At 46.9% G+C, this 14,601-nt stretch overlaps 1 protein-coding gene across 5 annotated transcripts in view; it reads left to right on the forward strand.

Moving 5' to 3' along the window:
• Positions 1-358: 358 nt before the first annotated feature.
• The window catches only part of TRIM36 (tripartite motif containing 36), a 41,702-nt gene continuing 27,459 nt past the window's right edge, over positions 359-14,601 (forward strand). Inside the window, exons 1-2 of one of the 5 annotated variants that reach the window (XM_073222188.1) lie at positions 359-949; positions 11,906-12,140. In XM_073222188.1, the coding sequence (XP_073078289.1) occupies positions 887-949; positions 11,906-12,140 (298 nt within the window). In that variant the 5' untranslated portion in view covers positions 359-886. Of the gene's footprint in view, positions 950-9,903; positions 10,036-11,905; positions 12,141-13,411; positions 13,502-14,601 lie in introns of those variants that run through there. The other 4 variants (XM_073222189.1, XM_037020061.2, XM_037020063.2 and 1 more) reach the window with 4 other exon arrangements.

Raw genomic sequence — 14,601 nt, forward strand, 5'->3', positions numbered from 1 at the left:
TAATAATAGACGAGGACTGACTTTGTTCGGCCGAGTTTGCTTTTCAAGAGAAGCAAAGATTGTCAGATATGAATGAAGCAGGGCGAAGGCTGAGAGACCATTACAGCGGCAGCCCCCTAGGGGAGCTGCTATTTTAAAAAGAAGTATAAAATGTGAGAAGCATGCCCTGCATGTCTAACTCAGTTAATGAAACGAATCATCATTGGGCAAATGAGTCAGCCGTAACTAAGGGTGAGCGTGTTTGTGCAGCAACCTTGCTGGAAGGAATGTTTTCTTTTCTTTTTTTTTTTTAACTAAGGGAAAGTTGAGTATCAAGAGGATACAGAGATACAATCGAACTCACGCGCTTAGGGTGTTTGGAATACAGTCCTAGTATTTGTTCTCATCACGAAGCGCTAGGCTTGGTCTTTGTTACCTATTGGATTTCAGGAAGGCGCCTCGAGATGCGGCGCTGCCATTTCCCGGGCCCCGCTGGCTTTCCGGCGCTGGCGGCCCCATCCTTTGTTGCCGCCTTGCCCGGGCTCCGCGCTCCGCCCTCGCACCCCGGCACAGGACGGCGGGGAACCTCCCCAGTGCTCGAGCCGAGGGCCCGGCGTCCGGGGCTGGTCTCGGCAGCCTGCGACCCCGCGGGGTGGGGCCTGGGCGGGCCGCCGCCGCCGTTTGTTCCCCTACGGCGCCCGGCCGCGCCGCTGCGCGGAGCCCTCCGTGCGACCACCACCCTCCGCGCTCTGTGCTCCCCCGCCCGCGCGCTCACTTGTCCTGGTTCACAGCAGCTGGAGCGGCGCTGGGCGAAACTCGGACTAAACAGCAGGAGAGGGGCGGGGGAAAGCAGGACAAATTCGAAGCACCCGCCCCGGGCCCCCGGAGTTTGTGGAAGGGCGTAACCATGTCCGAGTCGGGGGACGTCAGTGAATTTGGCTACATCATGGACTTGCTAGCCAGAGGCAAGGTAAGCGCAGGGGCGCGGGGCGCGGCCTGGGCCCCGCTCCGGGCGCTACCTGGCCTGGGCTGAGGGCGTCCGGGCTGGTCCAGCGCCCGGGACGCAGGGGCTGCAATCCCGGGGCCGCGCTCTCAGCCCCGGGGTCCCGGCCGCTGCAGAATGCAAAGCAGCCGTCTTTTCTGTTCTGCGTGGCGTGTCTGAAATGAGCCGTGGTGGATCGGCCAGCCAGGAGACGGCGGGGGCTCCGGGACGGCGAGGGCCAGCGCTCGGCGAGCGAACATGGGTTGGAGGGTCGGGCTCTGGCGGAGGGGCGCCCCTGCACCCACCCAGGGCTGCCCAAGCGTGGTGACTTCCAGCGGGCGACCTCGCTGCCCAGACCAGCGTGTGAATAGGGGTCGTGGGATCGCGATCTGAGCGCAGTCGGACCGTGTGGCGAGTAAACCGGGCAGCACCCGGTTTGCCGGCGCTGTTGTTTTCAGCCCTCCCCCCAGGTCGCTTAGCTTCGCCCCAGCCTGGGGACTTTTCAAGCAGCCGTCTTCGGTGGGAAGGGGCAGATGCTGAGGAACCGGATTTCAGCGCCGCACCTGTCCGGGAGCCCTTTGGAAACTCAGACTGGCGCTGTCGGTGGCGCCTGGCAACCACGCCCTTGGCCGGGCCCGTGGCTCTGCGCCCCGGCAGAAAGCCTGGCGGGGAGGCTGGCCTCCGCGCTGCATCCGAGAAACTGCCCGTTGAGGATCCCCAGTGGTTTGCAGGCGGAAGGTGCCGGGAATGCAAAGGGTGCGCGGTGCGCAGTGGGCCCGGATTTGCGAGCGGGTTCCGGCACCTGCATTTGCTCTCTGCACCTGGACTTCCGAGATAAGGCGTTGGCACCGCAGAGAAAATGACTTCCTGCGCGGGGCCGTCAGAAAGAAGGGTGGCTCTGCACCTGTATGCGAGACTTTGCACCTCGCATAATCCCGCGAATATGGAGCATGGCAAGGCTTTAGCTTCAGGCCAGGCAGTCCTACGGCTCCTGGCGCTGGGATGCGGGTCAGTGCTCTCCAGACTAAAGCTCCCCAAGCGAACCCTGCTCCACCCTGAATTCTCTCTCCTGTTCTGCGAACACGGAATACGCACATCCGAAACAGAATCTTTATGAACTTTTTGAAAGTAGGGGCTGGGCTTCCCATTATACCCCGGGACCAGAAATAACAACGGAGCTCCTTGTCGCCCCAAGCATCTTCCCCTCGGCCACTTCCGGGCTTAGGGAGCGCACCACAGCCCCTTCCACTCTCCAGAGGGCCGACCCTGGTGGGGGAAGTTCAGAAGGTTCTGGCCCAGGGAGGAGAGCAGGCTGGCTGCTCAAAGCACACAGCGGGGAGTCTGGCTGCCCGGGACCTCTGAGGGAGCGGGGAGGAGGAGGAAGGTTGGTTACAAACGAAATGGACCACTTCTGATGGGATCCAGAATTGGGGGATTGATTACCAGATGAGTTTAGGCCGGTGGCAAACATTCTTCAAAGTAAGCCACAAGTGTATTAGTTGGCCAGTAAGTACTTCCTTCAATAGCAGGCAAAAGTGAAATTGGAGAGAATGGCTCTGGGGTGGGCCCCAGGGATCTGCATGCTGACACCCCAGGCGATTATGAAGCAGACACCTGTATTTCCCATAAACCTACTTCCCACTAAGTGGTCAAGTAGGGGCAAACCCTTACTGAACCCTTAAAGCTTCTTATAATAAAGTCGGGTAAGCAAAACCGAAAACAAACCTGGCAGAATGAGCAATGTGTTGGCAATGTGCTCAACTGTAGTGAAACAGCAAAACCAAAATAACCTTATGGCTTTCTCCACTGAATTTCTCTGGACTAGGGAGACCTTTTTCACTAGGCTTCAGCCATGGATGGGCCTGCAGCCCACACGTGAGCATTCTCAGCTGACTTCCAAAGTAAGAGAGGCAGGTATGCCTATGAAATCTGGTTGGAAAGCAGGCTGTCCCAGTAAGAACTTAAAACAGTTCCTTCCTCTGCCATTTTATGATGGGGGTGGAGGGGTGGAGGTCAGGAGCAGCCTCCTAACCAGTTCAGCTCAAGCTTATTCCCTTCCTTCCCGCTCTCCTCCTTCCCCGTCCTAACTGCATTTAAACCCCTCCTTCTGCATGTGATTATACAGGATTTAAACACAGAAAAGCTCTCTGAGTTAGTCATGGACTAGCAGACCTTTGATACCCACTTGCTTTATTTTCCTTTGAGCAGTTAGGTTCCACTTTGCAGTCCAGGTTTGTAATGTAAAGAATAATGTGAAACTGGGTCTAATTATGCCACGTTTGCTGAGTGAAAGGGGAGCAGAGGCCCTTGGTTTCCCTGCCCCTGCCCTTCCTTCAGAGTTGAGACCAGTGGGTTGACCATCATCATAATTTCTTTCACTTTTCTCTGAGACTTCAAAATTTTACAAAATTAATATATGCTTCTTGCAAAATATTAAAATTTCACAGAAAGTTTTATAGAGTGAAAAGTGGAACTTCATCCTCTAAGCCACAGCTTCCCCATTTGCGCAGCAGTTTGTGGCATGGCATGTCTATTTCAAATTAAATTAGTTTATTGTGTGCTCTGAATGTGGAGATGAGCTTTCATCAGGGTAACTGAAAACCCACATGACAGACTTGATCAGCTTTTTTTGCTCTGTTGTGATGAGTACTTTCATATTTAAAGTGCACAGTGATCTCTACCACTGTGGTCTGTCTGTCCGTCAAACAATACCCTACAAGCATAGTTGATATCTATGATAATTCTTGAGAGGTTTCAAAATCCATGTAAAGGACTTCCACATATTTCACTCTGGAAGATGCTTTTTGCTTTTTTGTTTCTTTCATAACTTGTTTCTTTGGACTAAAAGACTTTTCCATATCTGTGGTCTATATCAGGGATTACTCAAAGCAGTATTTTCAAACTGTTTGGGTCTCTATAAGGATTTTCCCCATTATTATTATTATTATTTTTATCTTCTTTGTACACCTTTTCCCTTTACACTCTTCTGGAATCATATAATGAAGATCTGATGACAAGGAATACAGAAGAATTTAAATTTAGTACACCTCTTTATATTTAGACTGTTTGACATATTTATATTTTTGTATATATAGTAGCGAGAAAATATTACTTATTTCCCATAGTTCAATAATTACTGTTCATACACTTCTAAGGAGTACAATAATTTGAGCAAAATAAAAGAGTCTTCAGAGGGCTTACCATTTAAATTTAATAGAGAATAGGCAATGATTCTATTACCTGGCAAGTTATAACAGCTAACTTTGAACATCCTTTTTGAGGCACAAAAAATACAAGAACTTTAGTAAACACAAAATTTCCTTTAGAACAAGAAGATACTTATACTCTGAAAGAATTGAGTTCAGTATGTCCTCACATCTAGACATCTCCTGGAACCCAAACAAGAATACCACCCAACGATTTGTTTCAGAAGGCTCGATAGATAGTTGTTCACACAGCTGAGATCTAAACTGGGTGATACTATGAAGGTTGGGTCCACCATAAAGTATTCTTTGACATATTTTTTTTATGTCTTGGGGTTGGGTGAAGTGTGTGTGTTGGGGGTGGTAGAGAAAGGAATCAGAAGATTTAGATTAGCGATATCATTTGAAAATAGGTAATTTCATAAATATTATACTTTTCCTCTGATGTTTTACTACACTGTCCAAAAGTTATTTGGGGGAGAAAAAAGTATCTCCTACTACTTTTTGAAGACTGTTGAAATCATACTTTTTATGAAATAGTAAATTATACATTTTATACTTATGTGTGTTTGGTGCAGTAGGGACTCTGGATGAGACCCAGGTTTGAATTCTGGCTCCTTGGAGTCCAGCCATGTGGCCTGGAGGGTATTCCTAATCTCTGGGTGGAGGTGGGGAGCAGTTGTAATTGTTACATGTCCCTTCTGTAAAGAATTATAGCTATTTCACAGGATTATTAAAAGGATTAAATGAATATTTTATGCAATATTCCTAGTACTGTTACAGCACATAGTAGGCCCTCAGCAAATGCCAGCTATTACATCTAGCTACTGTGACACAGAGTTGAGTTTTGAAACACCGTCTTTCTAAATAATGATCATTAAGTGGAGGTAGAGTTGCCAGATCAAATACAGGATGTAGGGTTATATTTGAATCTCAGATAAACAACAAATACATTTTTTTAGTATAAACATGTCCCATGTAATATTTGGGACATACTTACACTAAAAAAATTTCACTGTGAATCTGAAATTCAAACTTAACAGGGTTTTTTAATTTGCTAAATTTAGTAACCCTACAAGTAGCATTGATAAGATGCAGTCAAAGGGAACCTGCTAACAACCTCTAGAAATTACCAATGTTGTTCACTTCGAGTTGGCCAAGAGACCTTTTGCCCACCAGTTATGCAGCCAGTATACTCTGCCGTTAGTGGGGAAATGTCTGCCAGAGCAGCCCTGTGTTCCTCTCATCAAATCTCAAGTTGTCAGTCTGGTGCCACCATTTAGTAGGTAAATGTCTACCATTTAGTAGGTAAATGTTTCTCTCCAAACAAACAAAAGCTTAAATGGTTGGGGAGATAAGGCTTATAAAACATCAAATGTTAGTGTGCAAAATTAGAGTGTGCAATTGTGTTAAACCGAGGGGCAAGACTCTAAGTGGTCAAGGAGTTGAGAGCCAGGTGACCTGATCAGTGAAGAGTAGGCCAGTGAGGAAGGAGGCCTTGGCTCCACAGCTTGAAAGACCGGCAGGCTCTGGTGAGGCAATGGAAATCTGACCTTCCTGGCTAGCTGGGCCCTTACCCCTGAGGATGCTCCCATAGAAACACTATAAGACAGGGAGGCCTGGCCTGTCAGAGGCTTGGGTCCACAACTGATATATGCTGCTCACTGCCCCGTCAGCTGGACTCTCTTGATATCCAGCAGCACGTACAGGGTGGTGCCCCTCCACGTGCAGCCCTGTGATTTACTGCATTGCCATTTTCTTTGTTTCGCCCGAGTCCAGGGGCTCTGTTTTGTCTCCAGATTGTTCAGTGACTAGGGATTCCCGACAAGGGGCAAAGGTTAGGAGTCTGTGGCCGTATCACCTTGTTGCTACTTCTTGTTCAGGACATACTGACAGAATTGTACCTGGTTCTTTGATCTCAGACCAGACAAAGAGCCAGTAGTGTCTCACAGCACTGGCTGAAATATGCACCGTGGTCATTAGTACCTGACTTGGCCAGGAATTTTACCTCTTGTCAGGTATTAGAAGTCAGCATGGGAACAGACCAGGTCATTTTAGTGAGTAGTGTACAGCCTAAAGGGTAACAAGTTTATATTTTAAATGTCATATAATAAACCTTTTTTGAACCTCTATTTTACGAAACCTGAATGGAGTGTGTTTGGGGAGTAGTGGTAAAGTGACATCCTTCCACGACCGTTCAGATTGCATGAAGTAGATTTGGATTCCAGGCAGCGTATGCCCCTGTGATAGAAGAGCAATTAAGCCACACTAACAAGTGCCCAACAAGATACCATAATGCGGGGAAAAGTGTGCAAGGCCTGTGGACCTTGGGGGGTAGGGTCAGGTAGAATAGGCTTCCTTGTATTGAATTTTGACCCATATTTTAAAAGAAACTATTGGATGTTATGGTTAAATTGTGTCCCCTCAAAAAAGATATGTTTAAAAATAAGGAGAGATGTTGAAGTTGTAAAGCAAAGAAAAAGAGAGAGAAACTACTGGAAAAGGAAGTGTTAGGATATTCCAAACTGAGGGGTGGTGGGCACCAAGGGGTAGCGTATGCAATGTAAATCAGGGGAAGGATGACTTAAAAACAAAACAGTATAGATCTTTCATGTCATCCCTACTTAAAAGCCTTAAGATCTTCCTTTCTATAGAAAGGAAACATGGTATTCCAGGCCCTCCATACTATACTAGACTAATTTTTTATGTTGTTGCACATTTACCACCCCTCCTATAAATGCTGCCCCCCCAACACAGCCGTGCAATACATTCCCGTGCACTTACACCCCTCCCCATTTACAGTCCCACACTGAGCTGCTTGGGGTCCAGGGACTGCAGCTCATTCTGCCTTTGTGCGGAACGAGTGTAAGGACGTGATCCACATATGGAAAGTCACCCGCAAGTACGTGTCAGGTGGTTGCTGTAATCCAGGCATGGGAGGAGCAGCTCAGGGTGGGCAGAGGAATTAGCAGTGAGACATGTAAGGACAGAATCTGAGAAGAAACTAGAGATTTTGAAGCTGACCAGAGAGGTACAGGGGCAGGGGTGAGAAGGATTAAAAAAATGAAAAAATCCCACAGGATTTTAACTTGAGGAATTGGGAAGGATCTTGGTATGTTTGATAAGTGGGAAGCTGGAATGTAATAGGGGTGGAGAGAAATTGATGAGATGACCCAAAGCTTGGCAGCCAAGTGCAGAGAAATGACTCAGGAAATGGGAGAATGAGGCTCAGAACAGGTGGTTTTCATATTTTCTGTCTTCTTACCAATGTTCCCCCTCCTCGTTTTTGCTTCTGAAAGCTTATGGGTTACATCATTTCAATGAATATGAATTAAAAAGTTTATGGGATAAATTACATAAAGTTTGTAGAAGTGAAACATGCACATACATGCACACACTATAAAGTGCAAACAATACAGTGAGTGAAAAGTGTCATCCACACCTTATTTTTCCATAACTGTTACCATTTTTGTACTCTATTTCAGAGACTTATTTTCATTTACTTATTTGCATATATGTCTGTCTTGTCATTTTTTGCCAAAATGGCAGTACACAGTATCTGTGGGGTTTTATACTTTAACAGTGTGTTTTAGAAATCCTTTCTAATCAGTACGTTCATTTTAACTGCTGCATAGTATTCCATGGCATGGATGTACATTATGGATGATGAATATTTAGTTTCTATAGATCAGACCCAAATAAGATCTTTGTACGTGTTAGTTTTTCAGTGTGCAAATAAGATCTTTGTACACATGCTAGTCTTTCAGTAGGAAAATGCTTAGGAGTTGCTTAGTTCACAGAATAAGCACTTAATTTCCCTTTAATTAAGCTATACTAATCTACACTGTCACAAAAACTTTGAAAGTGCCTAATTTCCCACATTGTTGCCAAGTGCATTAACATATCTTTTGAACTTTGAGAGTCAGGTGGAAAAATGTTATCTCATGGAAGTTTGATTTGCATAATGGAAGGACCTTTAAAATTTTCAGCCAAATAACAGCCAAAAATTTGTATAAGTTTTAGTTCATGTTAATGAAGGCTTCTATCTCTACTCTGTTAACTAATTTTTCATCAAAATGCTATTTACGTGTGCTGAGGTGAGATTACAGCCAGAAGGGAATTATTTAACACAAAGACCAGTATTGAAAACAGAAAGTAACTTAATAATGCTCTTTATTGGTTGAGTCCTTTAAAATCTATATGGGAGCATGGTGTCCTACATGATATAGGTAACTACATTACTGCAGGTGTTTGTTATTTTTACTTCCCTCCTGGTTAGGATGCATCAGAACCTGTAGGAAGGAAGCAGCCTCAACTCCAGCACGTGGGGCCACAGAACCGGCCTTAATCCGGATCAGAACAGTCCAGTTATTCCTAGGCCAGCTGTTCATGCTCTCCGCATCTCATCTGTAAACTAGGGGTGTTCCATTAAGCACAAAAGCTACGGTCCCTTGCTGTTAATGCCCCACTGCCCCACCGTGGCTTAATTGCTGGGTTGGAGAAGAAGCTACCACCTCTGACAGCGGAGTGGGAAGACGGCGGAACGTTCCACAGCAAGAGACTTCTACAAATAGGAAATAAAAGTGGGAAGGATTTCAAAACCTAACGGGGACACCTCGCTACAGCTCTGTGGTCTCTTTAGCCAGCTGTTGAGAACGCCTAATTTCTCAGTCTGACGTAAGGATGGATATTTAGCCAGCTGGGAAGGCAGAGGCGTGATCTAATAATACGGCTTCCAACGTCCCAGGTTAATTTGTTATCCGTTAGTCTTGAAATCAAGTTAGAAGAAACGTCCTCAAGTTGTGGCAGGTGCACTTTACACGGCTAGTCCCGAAGCTGGGGAAGCCACACCTCAACACCGGGCAGGCGTCCCGCGCCTCGGTGCGCGGGTGCCCCGGCAGCTCGGTCTCCGGCTGCGATGTCCCCGCGCCCGCCGTCCGCAGCGGGGGAGGGCGCTTCCCGGACCCCGTCTCTTGAATTCCATTCGCGGCCAGCCTCCAGGAGAGGGACCCCTGCTCCGCGCCACTGGGCAAGTGCTTGTCCTGCGTGACAGCGCCGCGCCGTGAGTGTGAAGGCAGAAGCAGAAAGCAGAAGGAGTGGCTGGAAGAAGCAGGGAAAAGCCAAGTTCCCCCCACCGGTTGGGCCGCTCGAGGAGGAAGAGCCAGGCACAGGGACCCACCGGGGGAACCCCCGGTCCCGGAAGGCGTGCGGCAGGCGGGGTCTCGCTCTGCCGCCTCCACGGCGGGCGGCTCTGCGGCGCCCAGCGCAGCTGCGCAGCGCAGGCGGCCCGGGCCCGCCCCGTCTAGGGCGCGGACACCCGGCTGGTCTGCGAGGTGCGCACCGCGCGTTCCCCGGGCGCAGAGAGACGGCACCGAAGGGCGGAGGAGCCGCGCCCCACTGCACTGCGGCGGCTGCACAGCGGACCTCTCGGAGGCTGCCCAGCCCGGCAGGGGGAGACGGCGGCGGGCGGGCAGACGGCTTTGTGCGGTGGGCGCTGTTGCCCGGGCGACGGTGCAGCCCCTCCCCGCCCGGCCCGGCTCCGCCCCTCGCGCCACCGCGCCCCGGTCTCCGCGCCGCCGCCCGCCCAGCCGCAGTTTGCAGGAGCCGCCGCCGCAGCCGGCCGCCGGGCGGCAGTGCGAGGCAGTCGCCGGCCGCGAAGCTCGGCCCTCCCCGCCGGTGCGCCTCGCCGCCTCGGTCCGGGGGCCGGGGCCCGCTGACCAGCCCGCCCTCCGGCTTCCAGCCGACGCTCCCCGGCCGCCGCAGGGACCCTCCCACCGGACGCGGCCGGGCCGCCCGTCCGCCTGTTCGACCGCTGCCGCTGATGCCAGCTGGCGGAAGGCTGGTATGGAAGGCGATGGCTCAGCCCCGCTGGTGAGGGCACGGCGGCGCCGCTCTAGCCGGCCGCGGTGTGTGCGTCCCCCTCGCAGCCGGGAGGGAAGCTCTCCGCGGAAGAGAGCCTCCCCGCCGGGGCTGGGTTCTGCAACCGGGAGCCCCCTTTCTGCCTCTCGGGGGCTCCAACTCCGGGTCCCCGTGCCCGGAAGAGGGCACCTCTCGAGCGTGGACGTAGCCCACCTGAGCACCCCCGGGAGGCCGCGCAGAGCTCTTTCCTGGGGTTTGGGCTGTGGCGTTGCTTCACTTTGGGGAATTGTGGCTAGTGCCCTGCGCGTGTCCAGCGCCCTTTGTCGGGGAGTCGGTGGGACCGGACCGGCGTCGCCAAGAGCAGAGGCCCCTCCGGCCTCGGTGCTCGCGGGAAGCGGGCTCGCTCAGGCAGCTGTCGGGGTGCAGATGTTTTTGTTGGAAGAGGAAGGCTGTGCAGTTCTTTCGAACTTAGTAGTATCCCACTGATCCCCATTTCTTTCAAAACAGCTTTATTGTGGGAGCCGCCGCATCCTGTTTCTCTTAATCAGATTGTTTCCCCTCGATGAATGTAAAGTGAACACTTGTTTTTCTTTTGGGTAATGGTTACTTTATATCCGTCATGATTAAAAAGCTCATGTACTGTTTTATGGAAAAGAAAAATGCAAATAATTTTAGATTTTCTAGTGGGAGGTAGACCTCTCACATAAAAGAAGGTGTGAGAACCTATTTTAGACGGACAACAGTTTCCTTTGAATTAGGTGTCAAATCCTTTGTGAAATGAGATAGAATATGAATATTCTGTATTTTTTGATGTGAATTTTGAGGCGTGGCTGTCTTCTAGACTTACTAAACTTGTGACATGTGGGCTTTCATAAAATATTTATTGAATGATGCAGCAAGAAACGCTGCAAAGACCCGTTGGTAAGCGGTAAAGCCAGTTGGCTGTAGGCCTCTGGTCAAACGTGCTTCGCGTCACTTTAGAGGGAATAGAACAGCATACATTTTTATTTAATTAAAATAAGTGAATTAATTTTAATGTGTATTTCCAGTGGTTGAAATGATTGTACAAGGTTATGAGCACTTTAAGATTGCAGGGATGCTGGATATAGATTCATAGCACCCGAAGTTTGGGATACATGAGGAAAAACTGCATAGGGAAAGGATGGGAAAACTGATTATGAGGTTATCAGACCTTTTAGTTGAGATAGAGTCTAAATGTTTCTCAATGAAAATAACCAAGCTTTAGTACCTGAGAGCACTTCACAATGCTTTCAAATCATCTACACGCTTTCCATACTCGTTTTGCTTCTAAGATGACTGCTTCGATAAGCAGCATGTGAACCTCCAGCATTTTAACCTCCAGCTACATTGCCAATGCAGCATCTGAGAAATGGCCACATTTAATGTAGAAAATTTCTGATAATAAAGCTGGTAAATAAATTTCAACTTGGCTTTATGCACATACTGGCTAACCCAATTTTTCACAGTCTTGTTGTTTGCCAGTCACAGACTTACTGTGCCAAATGGGAATACAGTCTCATTGTTAGGGCCGTCTTCTTATTGATGTAGTCTACTTTTAGGATTTCACTGAAGTAGATGATTTGACTAATTTCATAACTGGTGAAATTATGTCTCCCTGACATTTTATGCTAATTTTTGTTAATACTTAAGTTTTTACAGTGTCCTGTCCCTTCAATTGTAGGTTATGGATGTTGAGGGGGGATTGATGGTATAGAATGTCAAAGCCAAAAAGGATCTTCAGATTTAAAAAAATCTGTGTCTTAATTTTTTTCAGAAAGGAAAACTCATGTATTTATACAAACATGTTAATATATTTATGCACAAAGAGCCTTTGATCCTGGTTTCTTTTTCTCACTTTAAGGTTGCCATTAAGAATATCGAAAGAGAGCTCATTTGTCCTGCATGCAAGGAGCTGTTTACCCATCCGTTGATTCTCCCTTGTCAACATAGTATCTGTCATAAATGTGTAAAAGAACTCTTACTGACACTTGATGACTCATTCAATGACGTGGGATCAGACAACTCCAATCAGAGCAGTCCTCGACTTTGGCTGCCCTCCCCTAGCATGGATAAAATTGACAGAATTAACAGACCAGGTAGGTATGTGGTGGAACCTTGGGGTCAGGGTGTTGCAGTGCTTACTGGGGAAGGGAAGTTAGTTTTGTCATTTTGAGGGTTAATCTTTCCAGATGAATAGATTAAACTGTATTATAAAGGGATGCCTCACCTTTTTAAAATGTCAAAATTAGCTCTGTCTTTTGATATGTCCTTAGAGGCAGCTATTGAACACCAACTTTGTGTTAAACTCCTTAGTAGCTGCGTCTGTATTTTGGGATGTTCTGACCAGGTGATGTCATTTATATGAGGGATGAAATAATGGACTACTGAAGTACTTCCTAGGGGAACATCTATGTATGGTAGCATGTGAATAAATATGCAGAATTATTTATTAAATAATCCTATTCATAGTCATAGGACATACCGAATGACTAGTCCTAAGAAGCTTTTTGGATGAATTATTTGGCATCATTTTGTTCCACCTGAGGATTTTATTTTATCCACCCATTTTAAATCCATTTGCTAAAATAAGGACTTTGAACATTAAGTAAGTAGTAGTGGAATTCTATAGAAATGATAGAAATAGATCAAATTAGATGTATAGCACGTTCGTTTGTACTTTTCCTCTGTAGCCAATGTTTAAATTATTTTCTATTTGGGATAGTGTGACTTTCTTCTGGTTATCAATGCTTGATTAAAATGTTTCAATATTAATTTGAAATCACTGAGAACAGGGTCACTGGGAAATTAAGAGCCAAAAGTCAGCACTGAGGACTGAGTGTGGTCAGGTTTGGGTAGAAAAACCACAATATCATGTTAGGCACATTCTTCGTAAGTGGAGAGTGGCCCTTAGCACCAGCCCAGGGCTTCGCCTCTGCCCAGTGTGGGCTTTGAGGTTTTCAATTTAATCCTTTGGTCCACTTTGTCCATTTCTCCCTTTTGCTCTATAGGAATAACTTCTTAATCTTGTAAAAATACCTTTCTTATTAGGAAATAATCTATCTGCACTTTTGGGAACATGGTCCGTTTTGGTCCCCACTGTCATAGGGTGATGTTCCTGTCTTTCTGTGCCCCCTCAGGACGTGGAGGAGAGGATATTTGCTCTGAGAGTAGTGATGTGCCATTTAGAGACATGTAGTTTTCTTTAAATGGTAATCACTCCTTAAAAGTTATTTTGGACACATAAAAATTGTACATATATACAAAAAAGGAGCATTAGGTAACTGGGAGTGCAGGGGGCATGAGGTGGGAGGGGGTCATGCTCATTGTGAAGTCATCCCTTCAAGATTCCCTCTTTGCTAGGAAACTGGCTCAGTGAGCAGGAAGGAAAGACAGTGATAGCTAAAATCATCCTGCCGGATAAAACTGGAGATTTTGTTTGGAGACCCTCATTGGCTAAGTAGGAACCCCTGCTTTATTGACCCAGGAAAATATGCTTTTTGTGTATTAATGTTTAGCACAGACCATTGAAAGGAGTTTTTGTTATGTTCTAGGATTTCTACTTAAAATTAAATTGAGCTTTTATAAAGTCCTGCATTTTATGTAGGCTTCTAATCTTAAGATTTGGTTAGTTTTTATATGTGTATGTGCAGTATGAATGAAACATAGATGAAATATATTTAACTAGATACAGTTAACTGTTGCTGTTTGTAGGAACTTACTGAACACAGTACTTGGTAGATGTTTAATAAATATTTGCTGAGGAGATAATGAATGGCAGACCTTTGCTGCAAGATTTGTACAAAGCAGGCCACAATGGCTTATATTCAATAACAATGGCATTTTTTCCCCCAGAACAAGAGTTCCATTCCCCACCCTACTTGATGCTGTGCCAGTCAGAAAATAGAATTACTGAGATGTTCCTCCCTCTTTAGTGAGGAACCCCACTAAAGTTAGATTTTGTCTGAGGAGCAAAGTTAGAAAACCTTGCTGTGAAAAGGAAATAAGAATATTTAAGCTGGAGAAGGGACGGTTGCAGAACGTGCTGCCTGTCTTGTGGGAGAAAGAACACACTGGGTGTCTTCTTGACAGAGGTTCCAGATCAATGAGTAGATGAAACAGGAAGTCAGATTTCAATTTAGTATGAGAGAAGATCACCTGTCCAGAAATGAAATGTGCTACGAAATTTGTCCGATTCTTGTCATTAGAAGTAGTTAAATTAGGGGTCAAATTTAGATGCTATAGGGGCCAAATAGGTACATTAATGAAACAGGTCCTGGGCATCACAAATAAAGGACCCTCTTTTCATTTTACTTCTTTGATATAAAGACAGTAAATATTTCATTTTCCCTTTAATGCAACTGCTATAAAAAGACCAGCAGTCCAAGAGTCAGCAGCCAGCTGACTCCGGGCCTCTGCTGTTGGAGACAGTGGGGCATGATTTGGGACTGGACACTAGAATGAACGCCTTGTGTAAAGGGGCTACTGCCACTTGGCACTAGGGCATTATTATGTGGCTTTGGGTGTACTACATTGTCGGACTTACCGTTTTGCACCCCC

Source organism: Manis javanica, chromosome 14, assembly GCF_040802235.1.
Source record: "Manis javanica isolate MJ-LG chromosome 14, MJ_LKY, whole genome shotgun sequence".
NCBI classification, from domain to species: Eukaryota; Metazoa; Chordata; class Mammalia; order Pholidota; family Manidae; genus Manis; species Manis javanica.